This window comes from Colossoma macropomum, unplaced genomic scaffold (assembly GCF_904425465.1).
Source record: "Colossoma macropomum unplaced genomic scaffold, Colossoma_macropomum, whole genome shotgun sequence".
Classification (NCBI taxonomy): Eukaryota; Metazoa; Chordata; class Actinopteri; order Characiformes; family Serrasalmidae; genus Colossoma; species Colossoma macropomum.
The window spans coordinates 8,544,637-8,562,926 of record NW_023494803.1 but is presented as its reverse complement, the minus strand read 5'-3'; the positions used below and the strand labels follow the sequence as shown (position 1 = coordinate 8,562,926).

The following is an 18,290-nucleotide window of genomic DNA, read 5'->3' as shown; positions in this document are numbered from 1 at the left end:
AACGATTCACTGAACGCCAAGTTTATTATCCTCTCCTCCACACAGCGCGGCTTGATTCACTGAGTGAGTCTGATGTTCTCAAGGAGTGATGTCTGCTACTCACGGAGAGAGTCGGATTGGTCTCTCCTTGGCTGATATAAACATTATTTCAAACTGTCTTCGTTCAGTGAATCAAATGTCTAAATCCAGAATTCATTATCTTTTTGGGCTTTGTGGGGCCCAAAAGATACAAACACACAACAGAAAGAAAGAGGAAGGCAGCTACAGAGACTAAATGAAAGCAAAGTGTTCTTGATATGTAACACTGTGGTATTCAATGTTGGTGTTTTATATGGTTAGACTGTGAAACATGAGTATTCAGATTTTATCACAAGTGTTTAGCCATGCCACCGATTTTTCAAAACGTCTGCATTTCTCAGTGGTTGAGATATAAGCAGAGTCATCCTGTGTTGTTTGATGTAAATGGTTCATCTGCAGATAAATTTACTGACTCGTATTTCTTTACAGTGGTGGTGATAGGAACCAGACGTCACGATCTTTACAACACACATATGGCTGCTTTATTTACAATCCAAAACCACGGGTGAACCTACACGAGTCTTCTGAGCTTTTATTTGTAATGCTGATGATGGCAAAAGAGTTGTAAATCTGGAAAAAAAATGTTTTCTATGGAGACCTAGAACAGCCTTCATGCATCCAATCTCCACGAATGGATTAAAATAAATTGATTAAAATACGTTTTAGCATAAATCTACCATAAAACAATGTATCAGGCATCAGGCTGAGTGTTTATAATCATTTCATGCAATACATTTCTGTCAGGGAGCTTTTAGAGGTGGAGGTCTAGTTCCTATCACCACCACTGTGAACAATTTTGACTCTGTAAGTTTTTCTAGAACGAAGCACTTCACACCAAACCACTCGGAATGACTCTTCACATCATAACCATTTTATTGTGCAGAAATTTTGAAAAATCGATGGAGTTCCCCTTTAACACAGCGTGGACGTTACAAGAAGAGCTCGACTCCCTTGTTCTCAACCGATTCGATTAACTTAACGGAAAAGAAGCGGTTCAAAAGAACCGATTCGTTCACGAGTCGTTTATCGCTAGCGTTGATATAGAGAGTGAGGGAGAGCGCGCGCGCTAGCTGGCTAACGAATTTTCAAATGAATCATCTTCGCTTTTCTCTCTCTGTTAGCTGACACTGTTTTTGGTCGCCTTTTATAAGTCCACGTCAAGGAAACGGCCGTATTTGAGGTAAGAGTGAAAATATAACAGGATTTGTGTACGTTTTGGTCATTTTTTTGTATTTTTATTATTTATTTATTTAGGTTGGGTGTCAGGTTTGTGAAGAAACGTTGGGATTCGGTTAACGGCTTGTGGCTGTAACGGTCGCCGTTTGTGCTGAGGGAGCTGAAATGGACTTAAAATGCAGGAGAAAGGGGTATTTTAGGGCTAAATTATGTCTTATAAATAATAACTACGAAGCCAAGACATCACTGCTTATATTTCAGCGCCTTGTAGAGTGTTGCAGTGGGCTGAATGAAAGGCAGAGTCTCACGAACCTGATTCGCCAGCTTCTTGTTCGAATTTTCCCGTTCCACCTTAAAAATAGTGCAGCAGTTGCATTCGGGCGCCAGGCGCCAGAACGTAAGCGCTGCACCATTTAAGGTGGAACGGGAAAATTCGAACAAGAAGCTGGCGAATAAGAAACTGACTTGAGCTTGTCGAGTGTTTTATGTGCTGGCCTGTACCTCAAGGCTGAAGGATAGAGATTTCAGCACATATTGACTTTGTGACCTGGTGAGTTTATTTTTTATGCATCAAGCGGTGTTATAATGGAATTACTTTTTGCCCTGTGTGGAAGAAGTCAGACCCCTGGCTCTGTGGGATGGTACTGATGTAAACTAACGTTAGTTCTCCTTTATAACAGGTTGCAGAGGCTGAAACGGACATGGCGTTTTCACACTAAAACACCTAAAATCACCGCTGCACATAAAGGCATACTTAAGCAGGGAGCTTGAAGTCACTTGGGATGGTAGACTAGCAAAAGCATTGTGCTGAACTGTATAAAACTGCAGTATTTTATACCTGCAGTAAACGGGACAATGACTAGAGAAGGCGCCTTGTGTGTCCCTCAGATATTTATGATAGAAAAATGTACAAAATGTCAAAATAGACTGAGATAAAATGACAGCTACTATAACTAGTGTTTTATGGCTAACCACAAGGAACTTCCTCAGATGTCCAGTCCATGCACACTTAAAAAAGATGGTACTTCAAGGGTTCTTCAGTAATATAGGACCAAAAAGTGTTCATCTATTGTTACAATGTCAAGCTTGTAACAATTGCAGAACCCTTTTTGGTGCTATACAGAGCACTTTTCAGAAAGGTGCTATATAGAACCGTATACAACACATTTTGTCTGAAGGACCCTTTCATGACGCAAAGAACTTTTTAATCATGGTAAGGGTTCTTTAAATGTTCATGGTTCTCTATACAACAATTTTCTTTACTAAAGAACCCTTGAAGAACCATCTATTTTAAGTGTGTGCCATGTCCAGTCTATTACAGAAGCTGACCATAACATTAAAAAAACTTATTCTTATCTACACTCATTATCCATTTTATCAGCTCCACTGACCTTATAGGAGCACTTTGTAGTTCTACAATTACAGACTGTAGTCCATCTTCTTTCTCTGCATGGTCAGGACCACCACAGAGCAGGTATTATTTGGGTGGTGGATCATTCTCAGCACTGCTGTGACACTGCTTTAAACACCTCAGTGTCACTGCTGGACTGAGAATAGTCCACCAACCAAAAATATCCAGCCAACAACGTCCTGTGACCACTGATGAAGGACTAGAGGATGACCAACACAAACTGCGCAGCAACACCTGAACTACTGTTTCTGACTTTACATCTACAAAGTGGACCAACAAGATAGAAGTGTCTAATAGAGTGGACAGTGAGTGGACACAGTGTTTAAAACTCCAGCAGCACTGCAGTGCTGAGAATGATCCACCACTCATAACAAAGTATGCAGAGAAACAGATAGACTACAGTCTGTAACTGTAGAACTATAAAGTGCTCCTGTTTGGTCACTGAGGCTGATAAATTGGACAGTGAGTTTAGATACAAGGAAGTAGTTTTAATGCTATGTTTGCTTCTTCTAAGTTAGCTTCTTTCCTTTTGCACTGGACCTACAAGGGTAACAAATAATGGAGGCTTATACCAGGTATGCACTGATATGGGAATTGTGGGCTAATGCAGTTATCAGATAATGTACATATCTGCCAATATGGCAACATAAACATACCTGTTTATGAAATGCCAAAATTAGGACAATATCTAACTGGATTGGTATTATGTAGAAGCATAACAGCTTTGCAGCCCAGCCCCCTTACCCTAACCTTGCTCTTCTGGAGTACAAAAAATGTATATTTGTCATATCTAAACATCTTTCCGATGTGCGATCATTTTTTAAAGCAATTAGTTGCTGATACTGATATGATTTCTACATCATTGTACATTAGAACTTTAGTTATACCCTTAGTTATACTCTACCAATTAGCGAATGGACAAAAGTATGAACAAAGTTCAGGCTCTAATATAACTGCTGCTACTGTTGTAGCCATATGACACACGTTTTAAGATAACAGTATGTCCCGCAGGGTCAGAAAGCACATAAACAAGTCTATATGACATTGCTTAACAGCTTGACACGATATGTGTGTGTGAAGATTTAGAAATGAAGTTCACATGATTGATGGGGTGTAAACCTGTTAGTTACATTAGCCACGTAGCTTCAGTGCAAAACTAACAAAACAAACTTCAGACACCAAACATGTCTTGGCTGATCAACTGCATTTGGGGAAAAGAGGAAAACTGGGTAAATTTAGATTTTTCACTGAACTATTGTTTTAAAACTGGGTCAGTCAGCAGCTGAACGCTTTGCTTGAGTGTAATTGGCTTCTCTCTTCTCCGTAGCTTTAGCGGCTGTCTTTTGGAGAAGCTGTTGTGCATTGGCTCTGGATCATGGCGCAGACCAACAGCTTCGGCCAGACCAGCAACGGAGAAGCAGACGACTCTCCCAACATGCTGGTCTATAGAAAGGTAGTGCTGTTAAATGAAACCCTTCACATTTCTGGTTTGTTTTTGAGGAGATCCATAGAGAGCCTCAGGAAACCTAAAGAAAACTCAGTTAGAATTCAGGATCTTGGTAAATGTTCAGCTCCAGCTGAGGGAAATAGGACTGTGTATTAAAATTTGATACTCCTAAGGTATTTCCTCATAGTATCAAAAACTTCCATGCCGTTTAGTCTTCAAAAGCAATTTCAGAAGCAAAGCCACGTCCACATACTTGACACATTAAAAACCAGTGTTATAGCGACGTTTTCATAATTCAGCTAATAGGACACTTGAGCTGTACAGAAAATACAAAGCAAGCAAATCATACACAGCAGAGACATGGGAGTTTACTCTACTGTAGCCTTTTAAAATCCCCATTATAACTCAAAGTTTTAACAGTAAAAGTGAATAAAATATTATGCGCACATATTACTTCATATTATTTGTTACCTTTTTCTGATACAGTTTCCCGGATGTAGACGGGGATTAGAAGAACTTTCTCTCCATGTTAGAACTTGCTGCTCTAGGGTAAAACGCAGTCACTTTAGCTTGTTTTTTATTGTGGGGAGTTATACTGAAGCAAGCTGAAGTTCGAAAGCATGTTGCCCGTTATTTTCAGTTACGTGCAAGTTACATTTAACGAAAAGTAAAATAAGTTACATTTAATGAAAAGTAAAATAAGTTACATTTAACGAAAAGTAAAATAAGTAGAAGGTGAAGAGCTGTGCGTTATGTAAAGCTAGCATTGCAGCGCGTAGCAGAGGGAACTAATAGGCACCATCTCTCTCTTCAACAGAAAAATTTTACTACTGAAGCGTGCACACTCCTTAAACCTGAACCCGAATTTCCCAATATTTTTACAAGCTGTTTAATGTTAAGATTCTCCGTTCTTTTCCCAAAACTGTGACTATCGCCTTTTACACATCACCATCGGATTGCTTGTCCATCATCGCTCTATCACACAGGCGGTGTACCAAATTCTAGCACCTAGGTAGTCAGTCGTAGCATCCGTCAGCCAATAAGTATGCATTGTCCACTGGCTGTCTGAATTACATTCTGCATGCATATTATTACGTGTTTAGGCTGATGCACCTCACACTCATTTTCGGTTTATGCTACATCCACTCCTGGTTTGTAATTAAAGAAAAGTATCAAAAAAGCACTGTTCATGAATTAGTATCGAAGTTAAGATATCGTATTGGTATCAGCCTCAGAGGTGACCAGGCAAGCCATGATTTTTTTCTGTTTGCTTTTAGGTGTGAAGGAACTCTTTACAAGTAAGAAAGAGTGAAAACTAGTGTGGACCAGTCAGCATGATGTTTTCTAGATCACTGTTTTGCAAAAGTACATGCTTATGTTTTGAAATAATATTTGTGAGCAAAACCAGCCTGTGTAATATATAATCAGAGCTCTGTTGAATCAAGACCATTTTAACGTGTAAAATAACAAAACCTCAAAATCAATGAATCTTGACCTCAGAATGGAAAATCTTGAACCTGAAAATAGGATTTTTGCATTCCTACTGATTAACATTACTGACTGGATGAGATCCTGAAAGATTGCAGTTCTCTGTGCTGAATCTTCCTTCAGCAGCTGATGTGCTCTGCAGGCAGGTGGATTGTGGGTAGGGTGCCGGCGAACATGCGGGCCGATAATTAGAGAACTCCAGTTGAGATGAGGTGAGATTGGCTCTGTCTGGGAAGAGAGCTCAGGCTTTTGGGTGTAAGCCAGACCAAAATCCTTTTGTTCTGACTCACTTTCAAACCACTGTTGTGACTGTATATAGCGCAACAACCCGTGTAAATGTAGGGAAGACTGCTTTCTGGTTTTCTCACTGTTGTTCTCCATGTATCTCTCTGTGTTTTCGGATTGAGCCATTTGCATCAATGGCAAGGGAATTGATTCATGATTGTTTCATTAATGCAAAACTATGTCATTACTAGAACATCTCACCCATACATGCTAATAATTACTGTAAACTATAAGGAGTCACAGTTTATGAAACTATAAGACTCAGCCAGCATTCTGAAAAAAACATGCTAACAGGTCCAAACTAGCGTTCTTTACCTTTAGCATGTGTGAGTGAAGTATTCCTTTAATATGAAACTATCCAGTAGTATAATTCACTTATGAATGGGTGTTCATGTGAATGAGGCTTGTGATTCATGCTTATTGTAGTGTATATTGTACTTTTTGTCAGGCTACAATTAAGTCTGATGAGTGATTAAAACACGCTCTGTTTTTATCAACTTGTAACTGAGAGAACTACAGGAGCAATAATTCCATTTTGATTCTTACAAATGACCAGAAAAAGTTCTCTTGAATGGTGAATATCAATAGGCAATCTGTGTGCATTCTTTTCAGCGTGAAAGCATTAATTAACAGTAGAAGTCAAGGAGACGCAACTCCGACAGAACTAGAACATGCAGCCGAGCCGTCTCACTGCTCTTTGCTCCGCACCGGAGCATGTTGGGTTTAACTCAGTTTCTCCCCAGGTGGGACCCATGCGTGTTGTCAGAATGCCTCAGTCAAATTGAGCTGGAGAGAAAGTGAATCATTTCACTGTCAGAGGCCGCCGAGGCTTTCTTCAGCATTTTGTTGTTCCTTTCTCTCTCTCTCTGTCTCTCTTTTCATTTCATTTCCTTCACCCTCCAGTTAATTTCCACATTTCCTCTGAGCCACCTCATTCCCATTACCGGAGGCAGACACACACACAGGCACAGAGATACGTGAAGAGGCCCAGTGCAAGGGACCCCCTGCCTAACATTGTAGATGAACACACAATCTTTGTTTGTTTCCACAGCTCATCAGACATGGCTGACCCAATTACTGAACCAGTACCTAATGCCTGGACTCTTACGGCTGGCTTTTTACAGGCTGACACAACTGGAAAGAAAGAAACAAATTTTCTTTTTCATAAAGTTACTTCTCACTATGCATATATTATTCTAGTCCATTACTGTTTCTTTTACTTCAGTCATTGCTTTGAAGAGCCGAACATGAAGAACATACATGTAAGCTTATTTGAAATTACTGAAAATGATTTGAAAATCATTTATTTAATTTCTGAATAATTAAATAATTGATTATCATGTATACAAGCTTATTCAGATTGGTTTGATGTAAAGTGCTTCATTATAGAGAAACTTACCAAGTCAGAATTGTTTTCGGCAATAGGAACCAGACTTCCAAAGTGTTTAATGCCTCTTAAAGCTCCCTGACAGAAATCTATTACATGAAATGTTCAGGAATACACTATATGGACAAAAGTATTGGGACACCTACACATAACACCCACAGGAGCTTTTATGACATCTTACTCGAAATCCATAAGCATTCTTATGGAGTTGCCCCCCGCTTGCAGCTATAACAGCTTCCACTCTTCTGTGAAGCTTTCTACAAGATTTTGGAGAGTGTCTGTGAGAATTTTTGTCCATTCATCCAGAAGAGCATTTGTGAGGGCAGACACTGATGTTGGATGAGAGGGCCTGGCTCACAATCTCTGTTTTAGTTCATCCCAAAGGTGTTCGATGAGGTTGAGGTCAGGGCTCTCTAAGGGTCAGTCAGGTTCTTCCACACCAAACTCACCCAACCATGTCTTTATGTGCACTGGGACTCAGTCATGCTGGAACAGAAAAAGGCCCTCGCCAAACTGTTCCCACAAAGTTGGAAGCATAGAATTGTCCAAAATGTCTTGGTCAGCTGAAGCGTTAAGATTTCCCTTCACTGGAGCTAAGGGGCCTAGACCAACCCCTGAAAAACACCCTCATAGCATTATCCCTCCTCCACCAGACTTTACAGTTGGCACAATGCGGTCCATAAGTCGGCCAGATAGAGAAGCATTACTCCACAGAATGCATTTCCACTGCTCCAGGGTAGCATGATTTACCCCACTCAGATCTAGCAGGACAGAAATTTCACAAACTGATTTGTGGCAGAGGTGGCGTCCTATAATACTGCCATGTTTAATGTCACTGAGCTCATCAGTACAATCCATTCTACTGCCAGTGCTTGTCTATCGAGACTGCAGGACTATTTGCTTAAATTTATCCACCTGTTAGCAATGGGTGTGGCTGTATCCCAATACTTTTCATGCTGCCTGAGACATTGTTTTATGAAAGTTTTGCTGTAAGATTTTGTTGTATTTTTAAAATCCATTCAGGGCAGATAGGTACATGAAGGATGTTGAAAGACAAAAATAGTCCCCAAAGAGAACTTATTTGATCAGATTTGATCAGTATTTTCTCATCATCAACATTACATATAAAAACTTCATTTTGCTAATAATAACACTTTCCTAGCTAGCTTGTATTGCTTGTGTTGTTGATTGTGCTCCGGACGTTAAAAGAGCATGTGCTAGACAGGCATGTCAAACTAGTTCCTTACACCTTTACATCTTCCCTCGGCTGTCGCTCTGAATCCAGTTCACGACAGCCTTGCTAATTAGCCTGTGAGGACTGGAATTTTGGAGTCTGACAGGTGCAGACTAGAGGAGCAGGGTTTTAGAGGCTTGGACACTTGTTAGCGGTGGATTTCACTACAGTCCAGCACCAAAAGTTTAATACGTTGTCCCCAGATGTGTGTTTATGTTATGAAATTAAGCCTGGCCCTGTGAGACTATATAACCCCTGGATCCTATCTCTACCACTGTAAAGAAATTGCTAAGTATTTCATTTCAAATCACTCTGAATGACTTTCTTTATGTCTCAGTGAAAGAATTGCAAACATTTTGAGGATGGGTGAAATTAAGGAATATCTGCGATCATTTAGACTTGCAGTTAGCACAGTGCTAATTGGTATACATTCATTACTGTGGTAGCCTTGTAGATCCAGCGCAAAATTTTAATTAAATAATTTTAATTTTGTTGTAAGCAAGGAAAAGTTAAAAGGTCACTTTTCTGAGCACAGTAGTCTTTTGCATTTGGCGTCTAGCCGTAGTTAGCAGACAGGACAGGGGTGCTGGTGAAAGTGGGGCACATCAAGTCTGTGTGTGGAGGACGGGGGCTGCTGTGTTGTGAGTTATAACTTATTTTCCCTGTCTGCCTGAGTGTGGGTTGGTGAAGCAAAGAATTATGACTGAAAGCCTGGGGGAACAACAATGACACATACAGCACAAACATACACACACCAACACACTCATACACACAACGCACATCACAAACACACATAACCATGTACACACAGATACTCATTCCCTCCCTCTTACTCTCTCTTGCTTTCTGTTGCATGCATACAATTATATATGGGAAATTTGTATTGAATTTTAAGAGTTCTCCGCCATACAGTTTCTGTTTACACATAACATTTTAACATCACTGTTTAACATAATAAGGAGTCAGTGTGCTACGTTCTCAAGAACCTAATCATGGACTTTGTCTGTTTCTCCACCACTTCAACCATCAATAAACCTCATAATATTCCCAAGCAGGTCCTGAACAAGAGGGCGACAATACATTGTAATCGACATAAACCAATAAAATCAGTTATTTATGTGACATACTTCACAACAACAACACATTTTCTATGAATGTTTGGATGGGATTTGAAAGATCGATATGGGAGCTGATCAATTAAAGCTTTATTAAATTTCTATCCTTTGTTTAACTCTGCTGCACTTTATTTATACCTCTGTTTGTAAAGGCAACATAAGTGGACATTGTGGTATAGATAAACTAGCCACATTTCAGTCAATCAATAAACCTTTATTTAACCTCGGAGAACATTCAGGCCGAGTTGATACAGAACATATCAAAAAATAAAAGCAAATTTAATAATAATAAAAAAGACTCAAATCAGGTAAGTATTAAACATGAAACATTATTAGTAAAAATAATGAAAAATGTAAAAAAGTAGAAAACAAAACAATAAATAAAGCGTGATTAAAATGTAAAAGTTAATAAAATCAAAAGAAGATAAATGAAACAAAAGGAGGATAAGATCAAAAAGGGAAACTAAAATTAATTAAAATGACTGAAATAATAATAAAATCATCATAATTAAAGCAAGAGTAAGAATATGAATAATAATAAACAAATAAAAAATAAAGAAATAAAATGAAACTGATGAAAATAAGACAATAAAAGTAAAATTCAAGCAAAACAGTTGCAGGCACAGTACACAGCACACGGCACGTTTTAGACTGAGAGAACAGAGTCACGTCCTTTGCTGTAACACTATAAAATGATAATTTCGAAAATATAATAAAGAAAACAAATAAGGCAAAATGTCAAAACTAGGGCTGTCAAACTATTAAAATTATTCAGAATTATTAATCACATTTGACTCATTCACTCGAAATTGACCTATTTAAAAAAGCATTGCATTACTTTAAGTAATTCAGTAACATTATTTTCATTATTCAACAGATTGTCTAAAGGATCAAACTAGGAAATGCGTGAGTGGCATAAAAAAATAGCGTTAATGCATAGCCTTAAATAGACATGTACTATTTCAGAGTGTCACACTATTCAAACATTAAAAATGAAGTGCTTTTACTGTTGACAGTCTTACATGTCTTAATCAATAACATAAATAAAAATTAATACGTTTCACTAATTTCACTGTACACGGACAGTTCACTGTGTGGCTGTCTAATCTATGAAAATTCAAATATCGGTTCAGACTTACTGGCAGATGACTCAGAATGTGATCCTCAAGTACCTCATGTGCTTCTGTGCAAACAGTTGCAGAAGCAAAGGCATTTTGGAGTCATTAATTTTGGATGTTTGTGCTTGTGAGAGACCTGATCACTATGATGACAGTTTTACCTCCTCCTGAGCTTGTGCCTCCAGCACCTGAGCATTAATAAGCCTTCCAGCTGTGTGCAGTATGAGAGATAGGGAGTGAGAAAGGAAATAGACAGAGAGAAGACAGAGAAAGGACGGAGGGAGGAACGAGAAAGAGTGAGTGAGGGAAATAGAAAGAGCGGGTGAGAGTGCTAAATGAATAAATGTAATAAATGTAGGTGGTGTCTGTTACACACAGTAAAATATATCTAGAGAGGGAACAGTGAGTCAGTCACGTCTAAAATAAAAAGCTCCTGTCTGCACAGCGCAAGGAGAACCTCTCGCTAATGCTGCAAATAAAGCTTTTGGACCCCATCAGTTCAGGACAGAAATAGACTCTTTTTTTGCAAGACTTTATCACATAAAAGGAATTCTAATTAAATTCCAATACTGGTTCATTAAATGTGTAATCTGGTAAATTGACACTGAAACAGCGGTTATATTTCCAGCACTCTATTAGATCTGGGGTTAAGATACGTGCTGAAAGGCTGGAGCTGTTAACAACTGGGATCAAACCCATGACTTATTGGTTCATAGCCAAGGTCTCTGCCTGCTAGACTACAAACCCCCTGTCATAACTCATAACTCATAACACCACTCTAAAAGGTTTCACTTTGGTCTTTAAATAAGAAGGCTGTAAACTCAGAATGCATGCTCATGATACAATTATCCAGGATTTGAACCTACTTTTGAGCAGGAGGAACTCAGTTTTAATAAATACTTTGGAAAAAAATCGAATTTAAACATTTTTCACTTTGCCACAAATGCTGTTAATCACCTAAGATGTTTGGTGTCTGAAATTTGCTTTAGTTTTACACTTTAGCTACAAGGTTATTCTGGCTAACATGCAGCGGAAGTTTCTAACTTATCTATAAGCAGTTTGCAAACGAAATGTCTAAACCATAGCACATTTGACTCAAACCGTGTTGAGATGTTAAAGGGCTCATATGATAAAAACTGAATTTTGACTTACTCTTTCCTACCCTGGTACTATACTAGTAATTTCTCAGAAACCACCACATTTACATATAGTTACAATTAGAACAGACATTGTTTACATATGTCAGTCTTAAAGACACTAACAAAAATAGTCTCATTCTAAGGCGTGAAGAAAGGTTGGAAAATGCTCATCCCAAGGTTATTTACGGCTGTTTGTGGTTCATTAAACCATGTAAACATTGTAAGTGGAAAAATATAAAATATAAGAAAAATAGCCACTTTGAATTATCTCAGACAGACTTGCTCTTGTAGTTTCTGACATTAAATCACAATATTTAGTTATGTAACAAAATATGAGTGACTGTGATTTCATTGCATCTTGTTAACTGGCTCTTTGTAGCTTTCATTCACTATCACTATAGCACTTCTATCATTAACACATTATTAATTATTGCTTTAAAGTGTGTTATTGTCAGTGTGCACTTATGTATTGACATGGCATAAAGAGCCCGCTGTAGTAGCTTGCAGGCTGTTAGAAAGCCGTAGTAGAGCTTTGTGGTCTTTGTTCGCTGTAGGAGGCATGGAATCATGCTGTCCCACGGGGTCCTAAAGAGCACAGCACGCAAAAACCCAGCGGGAACAGGCTACTAAGCAACCACAGGCCACACAGGCAGAGTGGCCAGCGTTACCTGTGGGTCTGGGGTTCAGAATAAAGAGGTTTTTGAAGTATAGTTACCCGATTTTACATACACATTTGCTTTTTTCACAGACAGCTGAATTCTGAAAGACTTATGTAGGCAGCGTGTTGTACAATGATAGAAAGTATAAGAAGACTATTTGTGCCTTATGTTTAGTGTTTGCCAGCTGTATGTCATGCACATTACTTGAAATGGCAATGTAAAAAACAGCGTAACATTGTTTTGATTAAGCTTTAGTACAATTTTAGTATTATGTTTTAATGTTAGTGTTTTATTCACATTTAGGGGGAAATTGCAGAGGAACCGGGTGTAGTTTTTTCTGTTAAACTGAAGGTTTGTGAGAGGCTGTTTTATTTAGTCGTTAATGGATGTTTAGTGCTTCAGCAGCTCAAAGGGAGTAAATCAGTGTTCAGCTACGCTCTCTACTTGTTTTGCCTGGGAAAAAAAAACGCGAACAGTGATCGTGACTGGATTTTTATAGAACACTGGTCGTGCATGCTACAAGTATGCATGTGTGCACACACCGGCATTTGGAGGCGTTACTCTTGACATATTCTAAGCCACATTAAAAGCTTTGCATCACTGCTCCCTGCTGGAGCTTTTTCCCCCAAGAAACACTTTCATATGTGGAGCTTTTTTCCCCACAAACACTTTCTTATGTCACTGAGCCATCACAGTATGCAGGAGACACCCAGTTTTCCCTCGGGCACCACGTTGCCCCCGCACCACCAGCCGAGGCTCCGCCATGCTTTTCCTCCCATCCATAATTTATGCTCCAAACCAGTGTGCTGCTTTCAACACAGGCTAACATATCACACTTTGGGTGACTAACAGCAGCATCTAAGCCCTACCCTACACAGTAGTTATTTCACATGGGCCATGAAAGAACAAGAAGTGGCTCAGCCAAGAGACTCTGGCTGGAGATTGGGGGTTTTACACTCCCTGTGAAAAGTCTGGGGACACCTAGCTTTTCAAGTGTGAATAAGCATTTTTGCTTTTGTTGTTGAGGTCGCATTGAACCTTCTGAGAAACTGTAGCACATATCATAGTTTTTGTCAAAATACCTCAATTTAGAGTGTGTAATTAATTTCAAATGTTAATTTTGTATGTGTGTCACTGTTGACTGTTGTTTATTTTGGGATTTTTACCCACTGCAGTCATGGCCAGTTCCCCCGCTAGCTAGGCCTACCCCTATCACATAATGCTACCAAAGTTGGAGAAACAAGACTAGCACGTGACACCTGAAACCAGCCACTGCATCTTTTCAGGCTGCTGCTAATGAAATCAAGCTCAACAAGTTAACAACCAATTCAGTTAAGTCAGCTAACAGATGTCTGCATTGGCTGGCCTCATGTTGAGGGATGGAAGAGAATAACGATCTTATGGACTCTCAGCCATAATGGCTATGACATCTCCAGCTATCAAACTTGCAGTCTCCCAAAGGTTGTGCCAACGCGTGAACAGTTAGACTCTGGAGGCAACGTAGCATGTTGTGTAACTAAACTACATATAGCCTCTGTACTTTATCAAGGTAGCAACATTTCTGCGTAGCCCATCAATCCAACATTCATCCCTACTCACCCAGTCTATTCTAACAGTGTGACTTCTCACATGCGTATAAAATAAATATTATTTTAAATTAATGCTGCTCTCTGAATGGATTTATTTTGACAGTTTGTTACAGTTTCTCTGTATACAAATATATGTATCAGATAAAGTATGATAAAGATGAATGGGATTATTGTCAACACTCTGTACTTTTCAATTGAAAAGTAACTTTGAAAAGACAAGCTGTTCCCAGGCTTTTAATGGTTAGCGTTTGCCTTTTTTCACGTTTCGTGAGATACTCACAACACTTCCGGTGGTGATGCGTGACCCTGATGGGGTTGCCGTCAGCGATGATGACTCACCGCATTCTGCCTCTACATTCTGCTCAGAATGTCGGCGGTGCTGTTGAGGGTCTGCGTGCTGGTGCTCGTCAGAGAAGTGTTATGGAATGAGATTAGGGGATGTCCCCCGGGGATGAGTCCGTCCAAAAGCAAAGCTGTCTCGTTCAGACGCAGCCCAATTTTCCTCCATTGACCTTGCTCCTACTCGTTACACACTTTTGATCATATACTGCTTTGTACAGCGGTAAGACCATTTAGCTAATTCAGTCATAGTCTTTGTAAGGTCGGTGTGTGCGTTTGTGTGTGTGGGGGGAGTTTGTGTGTATGTGTGTGTGATAGATAGACAGATAGATAGATAGACAGGTAGATAGAAAGATAGATAGATGTATAGATAGATAGATAGATAGACAGGTAGATAGATAGGAAATTACAGATTAGTGCAACCAAAAGAACATTTAATTTATTAGTAAAAACTGTGTAAATTGTATGTTCAATAAAATTGAGATGTTCTTTGTATTTTATGTTAAACAGATGAATCTTGCTGTATCAGCACTACACAGAGAACAGCACATTATGGAATGCTTATCCAGACTAAAACAGGATTTTAGACATTATTATTATTATTATTATTATTATTATTATTATGCATTTTACTACATAATAGTATTTCATATTATTCTTATTTTATTTGTCTGTGATTTAATGACACCAGTTATTTTTGCAACATAGTGACTTAACTCCAGCTGTTTGGCTGTGGTCAGGTTCGGGCTTGAGTCTGGTTTGGACAGAATTTTATTGGTTTCAGGCCGAGTTCGGTCTCACAGCGCAATGCTGTGTGTCAGGTTGGGCTCGGACTCAAACTCGGAGAGAAAATATCTTAGGCTGTATTTGTGTTTGGTCCAAAATTTCAGGCCAGATTAAAGCTCTAGTGTGCTTGTGTTTTTGTGTGTATTGGTGACTGAATGTGTTTCATTAGCTTCTCACCTGTGTTTCTCTTTTGGCATGTGCTGGAGTGTGTCTGTGTGTGTGTGTGTGTGTATGGTTAAATGTGTTTTATCATGTTCGCACCTTTGCTGCTATTCCGGCATGCAAGCTGCTATCGCACACACACACACCCTTGTGTCTGTCTGTGTGTGTGAGACTCTTTTCTGGCATCTGGTGCTTATGATCATTTTAGCAGTAGTATTTCTTTTATGGTGGAGCATTTTCATTTTTAAGGGATCAAGCCTTAACTATTGAAGCTGTTGTGGGGGTCTTATTGTGCCTTAGCCTTCAGGCTTATAGGCGTCAGGGAGTGCATTCACCAAGGAGTGCTGATCTGGGATTAGTATTTCTGCTTCCTGCACAAGTCTACCTTCTTGTACGGTTAAAAAGAAAGTGGTTCCGAAATTGGCCTTATTGAGTAATGTAGTGTTGGATTCACAAAGCAAAGAGGATATAAGAACAGAATTTTTTATTTTTTGGACAGTCTTTCTGAATTAATCACAATTTTCTAATGATGTGGCCCAGTGTTTACTAAATGTATCAGAGCAGAAGGTCAATATATTTACAAAGTGGTGCAGTATTTTATTGTTATTATGAGAAATTACATCGCAGTTCACTTGTCTGTGAATATCATGGGAATCATCAGTACATGCAGTGTAATTGCATGTCAAAAAAAGACTTTTATGATGTAGACCAAGTAGTAGCTGCATAATCTGCATAGTAAAAAGTAACTGATTAAATATCAGTACATTGTGACATCCTCTAGTTTTTAGTTTATTTGTACCAATTGTTGGGTTTTTCTTCCTGTTGCTTTTTAGTTTTTTTTTGCAACATTTGCAAAAAATAAACTAAAAAGCAACAGGAAGAAAAACCCAACAATTTTTCATAACCTAAATGTAGCACTGTTTTGCTGATACATTTTGTGTGTTCACAAATCTCAGAAAAGCATTCAGAAACATTTTGATTCAGATGTGTATTGTAAAACTGTATTTATGTATTATGATTACAATAGAATCAATATGTATTAAAATATATATATGTACATTTTGGGTTTAAAATAGTAGCAATACATGGAGCTTTAAGTATCAATATTTTATTTTTTAATCATTTTTTAATTATCCTACCCACCCAGAGATCGAGGCCAAATGTGCTCTCTTGGGCTCACTGAATCACGTCCCAGGGGGATCTGATGCCACCGGCGCATTGTACAGAAGTGTAAAACTGTGTCCACTTATACTGTTTTGTGTCTGTGCTGTTATCCGGTGTCGACCAGAGGAGGATGCGTTCCCCTTTGAGTCTGGTTCCTCTCGAGGTTTCTCCCTCTTGTTGAGGGAGGTTTTCCTTGCCACTGTCGCCAATGCTTGCTCGTGGACCCGAATTCTCTGTAAAGCTGCTTTGTGACAACATCTGTTGTAAAAGGCGCAATATAAATAAATTTGACTTGACTTGACTGTGGCATCACCAGGGATCGAACTCACATTGCGCCACTCGGGAGTGTTAAGCTCATTTTTTAACTAATAAATTATCAAAACTCATTTCTGTCTTAATCCATGAGATTTGGCTGTTTTTATTGGTAAAATCAATGTTTCTGTCTTGCATATTATGGACAGATGGATATGCAGTGGATAAGATGCTCGGTCTTGACATGCGAATGGGGTTCAGTGCAAATTCAGACAGAAATCTGAAGCTCTATTGCGATGTAGCAAAAAGAGTCATTGGGTTAGAGTCTCAATGTTGCATTCACCTGCTGTTGAAATTGGACTGGATTAAAGCCTTTGTTAAACACGTAGAGAAAAACTGTTTCATATGTTGTTTGTCTGCTTTACAAATGAAAGTGTCGGTTAAGTATGTGAATGTAAGGAGAAAGATTTTCGAATGCTGATTTGTCTACTTCTCAAACTTTTTTATTGTATCATGATAATATTGTATTGTGTGATCTGCAGCAGTTCACACCCTTAATCATCGTGTTTTATGTTTGGCGTGATGACCCCACTTAATTATAGGTCAGTGATCATAATTTTTGCTTTGTGATGAAGGTTCAGGTTTTGCCAAGCAGTGCGTCCTCATACTGGTAGCTCTGAGCTTCATGCTAACAGACTTTTTTCATCTTTCTGCATGTACTGAATGGTAATGTGATTCATGTTTTGCTGTAACAGCTCTCTGAATGGAGAGGCTTTGCGAAATGCGCACACGCACGCACGCACGCTTACACACTTATAGATCACTTTCATCAGGGTCGTAAACAGGGTCTCGAAGACTTGCGCAAAAAATAACAGCTTTCTCAGTTGTTGCTTGTTGATTAAAATCGCGTTTTCAATTAAGTTTAATATGCAGTGTTTGATATTATGGTTGAATCAAAGGTTGTAGCCTCTGGTAATTATGTTCAATTAAGAAAAAGGGACGTATTAAAACTGCCTATAATAATAACATATGGGAAGCGCTGGGTTTAACATATGACAAGCCTGCGATGTGCACACATATGTGGGTGTGCATACACATACATACAGTTATACCTTGAGCGATGTGGTTATATTTAAGGTTAATTGGTCCCAGAGGTACCATTTGGTATGTGTTACAGGGACGTTCCTCTGCTCCTAGCTTTCCTGGTCTAATGAGAGACTGCTGTGGACTCTCTCTCATACATGTGCACAATGTTCTGGGCCCAGATTCATCTGATTGCAAAGTTTCGTAGCTGGTTGAGCACCAGGGAAAGGGCTGAAATAATACAGCAGTTTTATATATGTGTGTTGGTATGTGTGCACTTTTTCTTGCTGCAGTGTGGCACTGTGGAAACAGGAGACAGGAGTGCTTTGTTGCATCAGTTTGTCATCATGATAATTACAGTCCAGCACTAAATGGACT

The 18,290-nt window shown here is 39.0% G+C and overlaps 1 protein-coding gene across 2 annotated transcripts in view; it reads left to right on the top strand.

Annotated features, from left to right (window-relative positions):
• The window catches only part of rgs7a (regulator of G protein signaling 7a), a 93,618-nt gene that overhangs the window by 11,953 nt on the left and 63,375 nt on the right, over positions 1-18,290 (top strand). The window contains exons 1-2 of one of the 2 annotated variants that reach the window (XM_036592824.1): positions 1,132-1,258; positions 3,993-4,118. In XM_036592824.1, the coding sequence (XP_036448717.1) occupies positions 4,041-4,118 (78 nt within the window). In that variant the 5' untranslated portion in view covers positions 1,132-1,258; positions 3,993-4,040. Of the gene's footprint in view, positions 1-1,131; positions 1,259-3,992; positions 4,119-18,290 lie in introns of those variants that run through there. The other variant, XM_036592826.1, reaches the window with a different exon arrangement.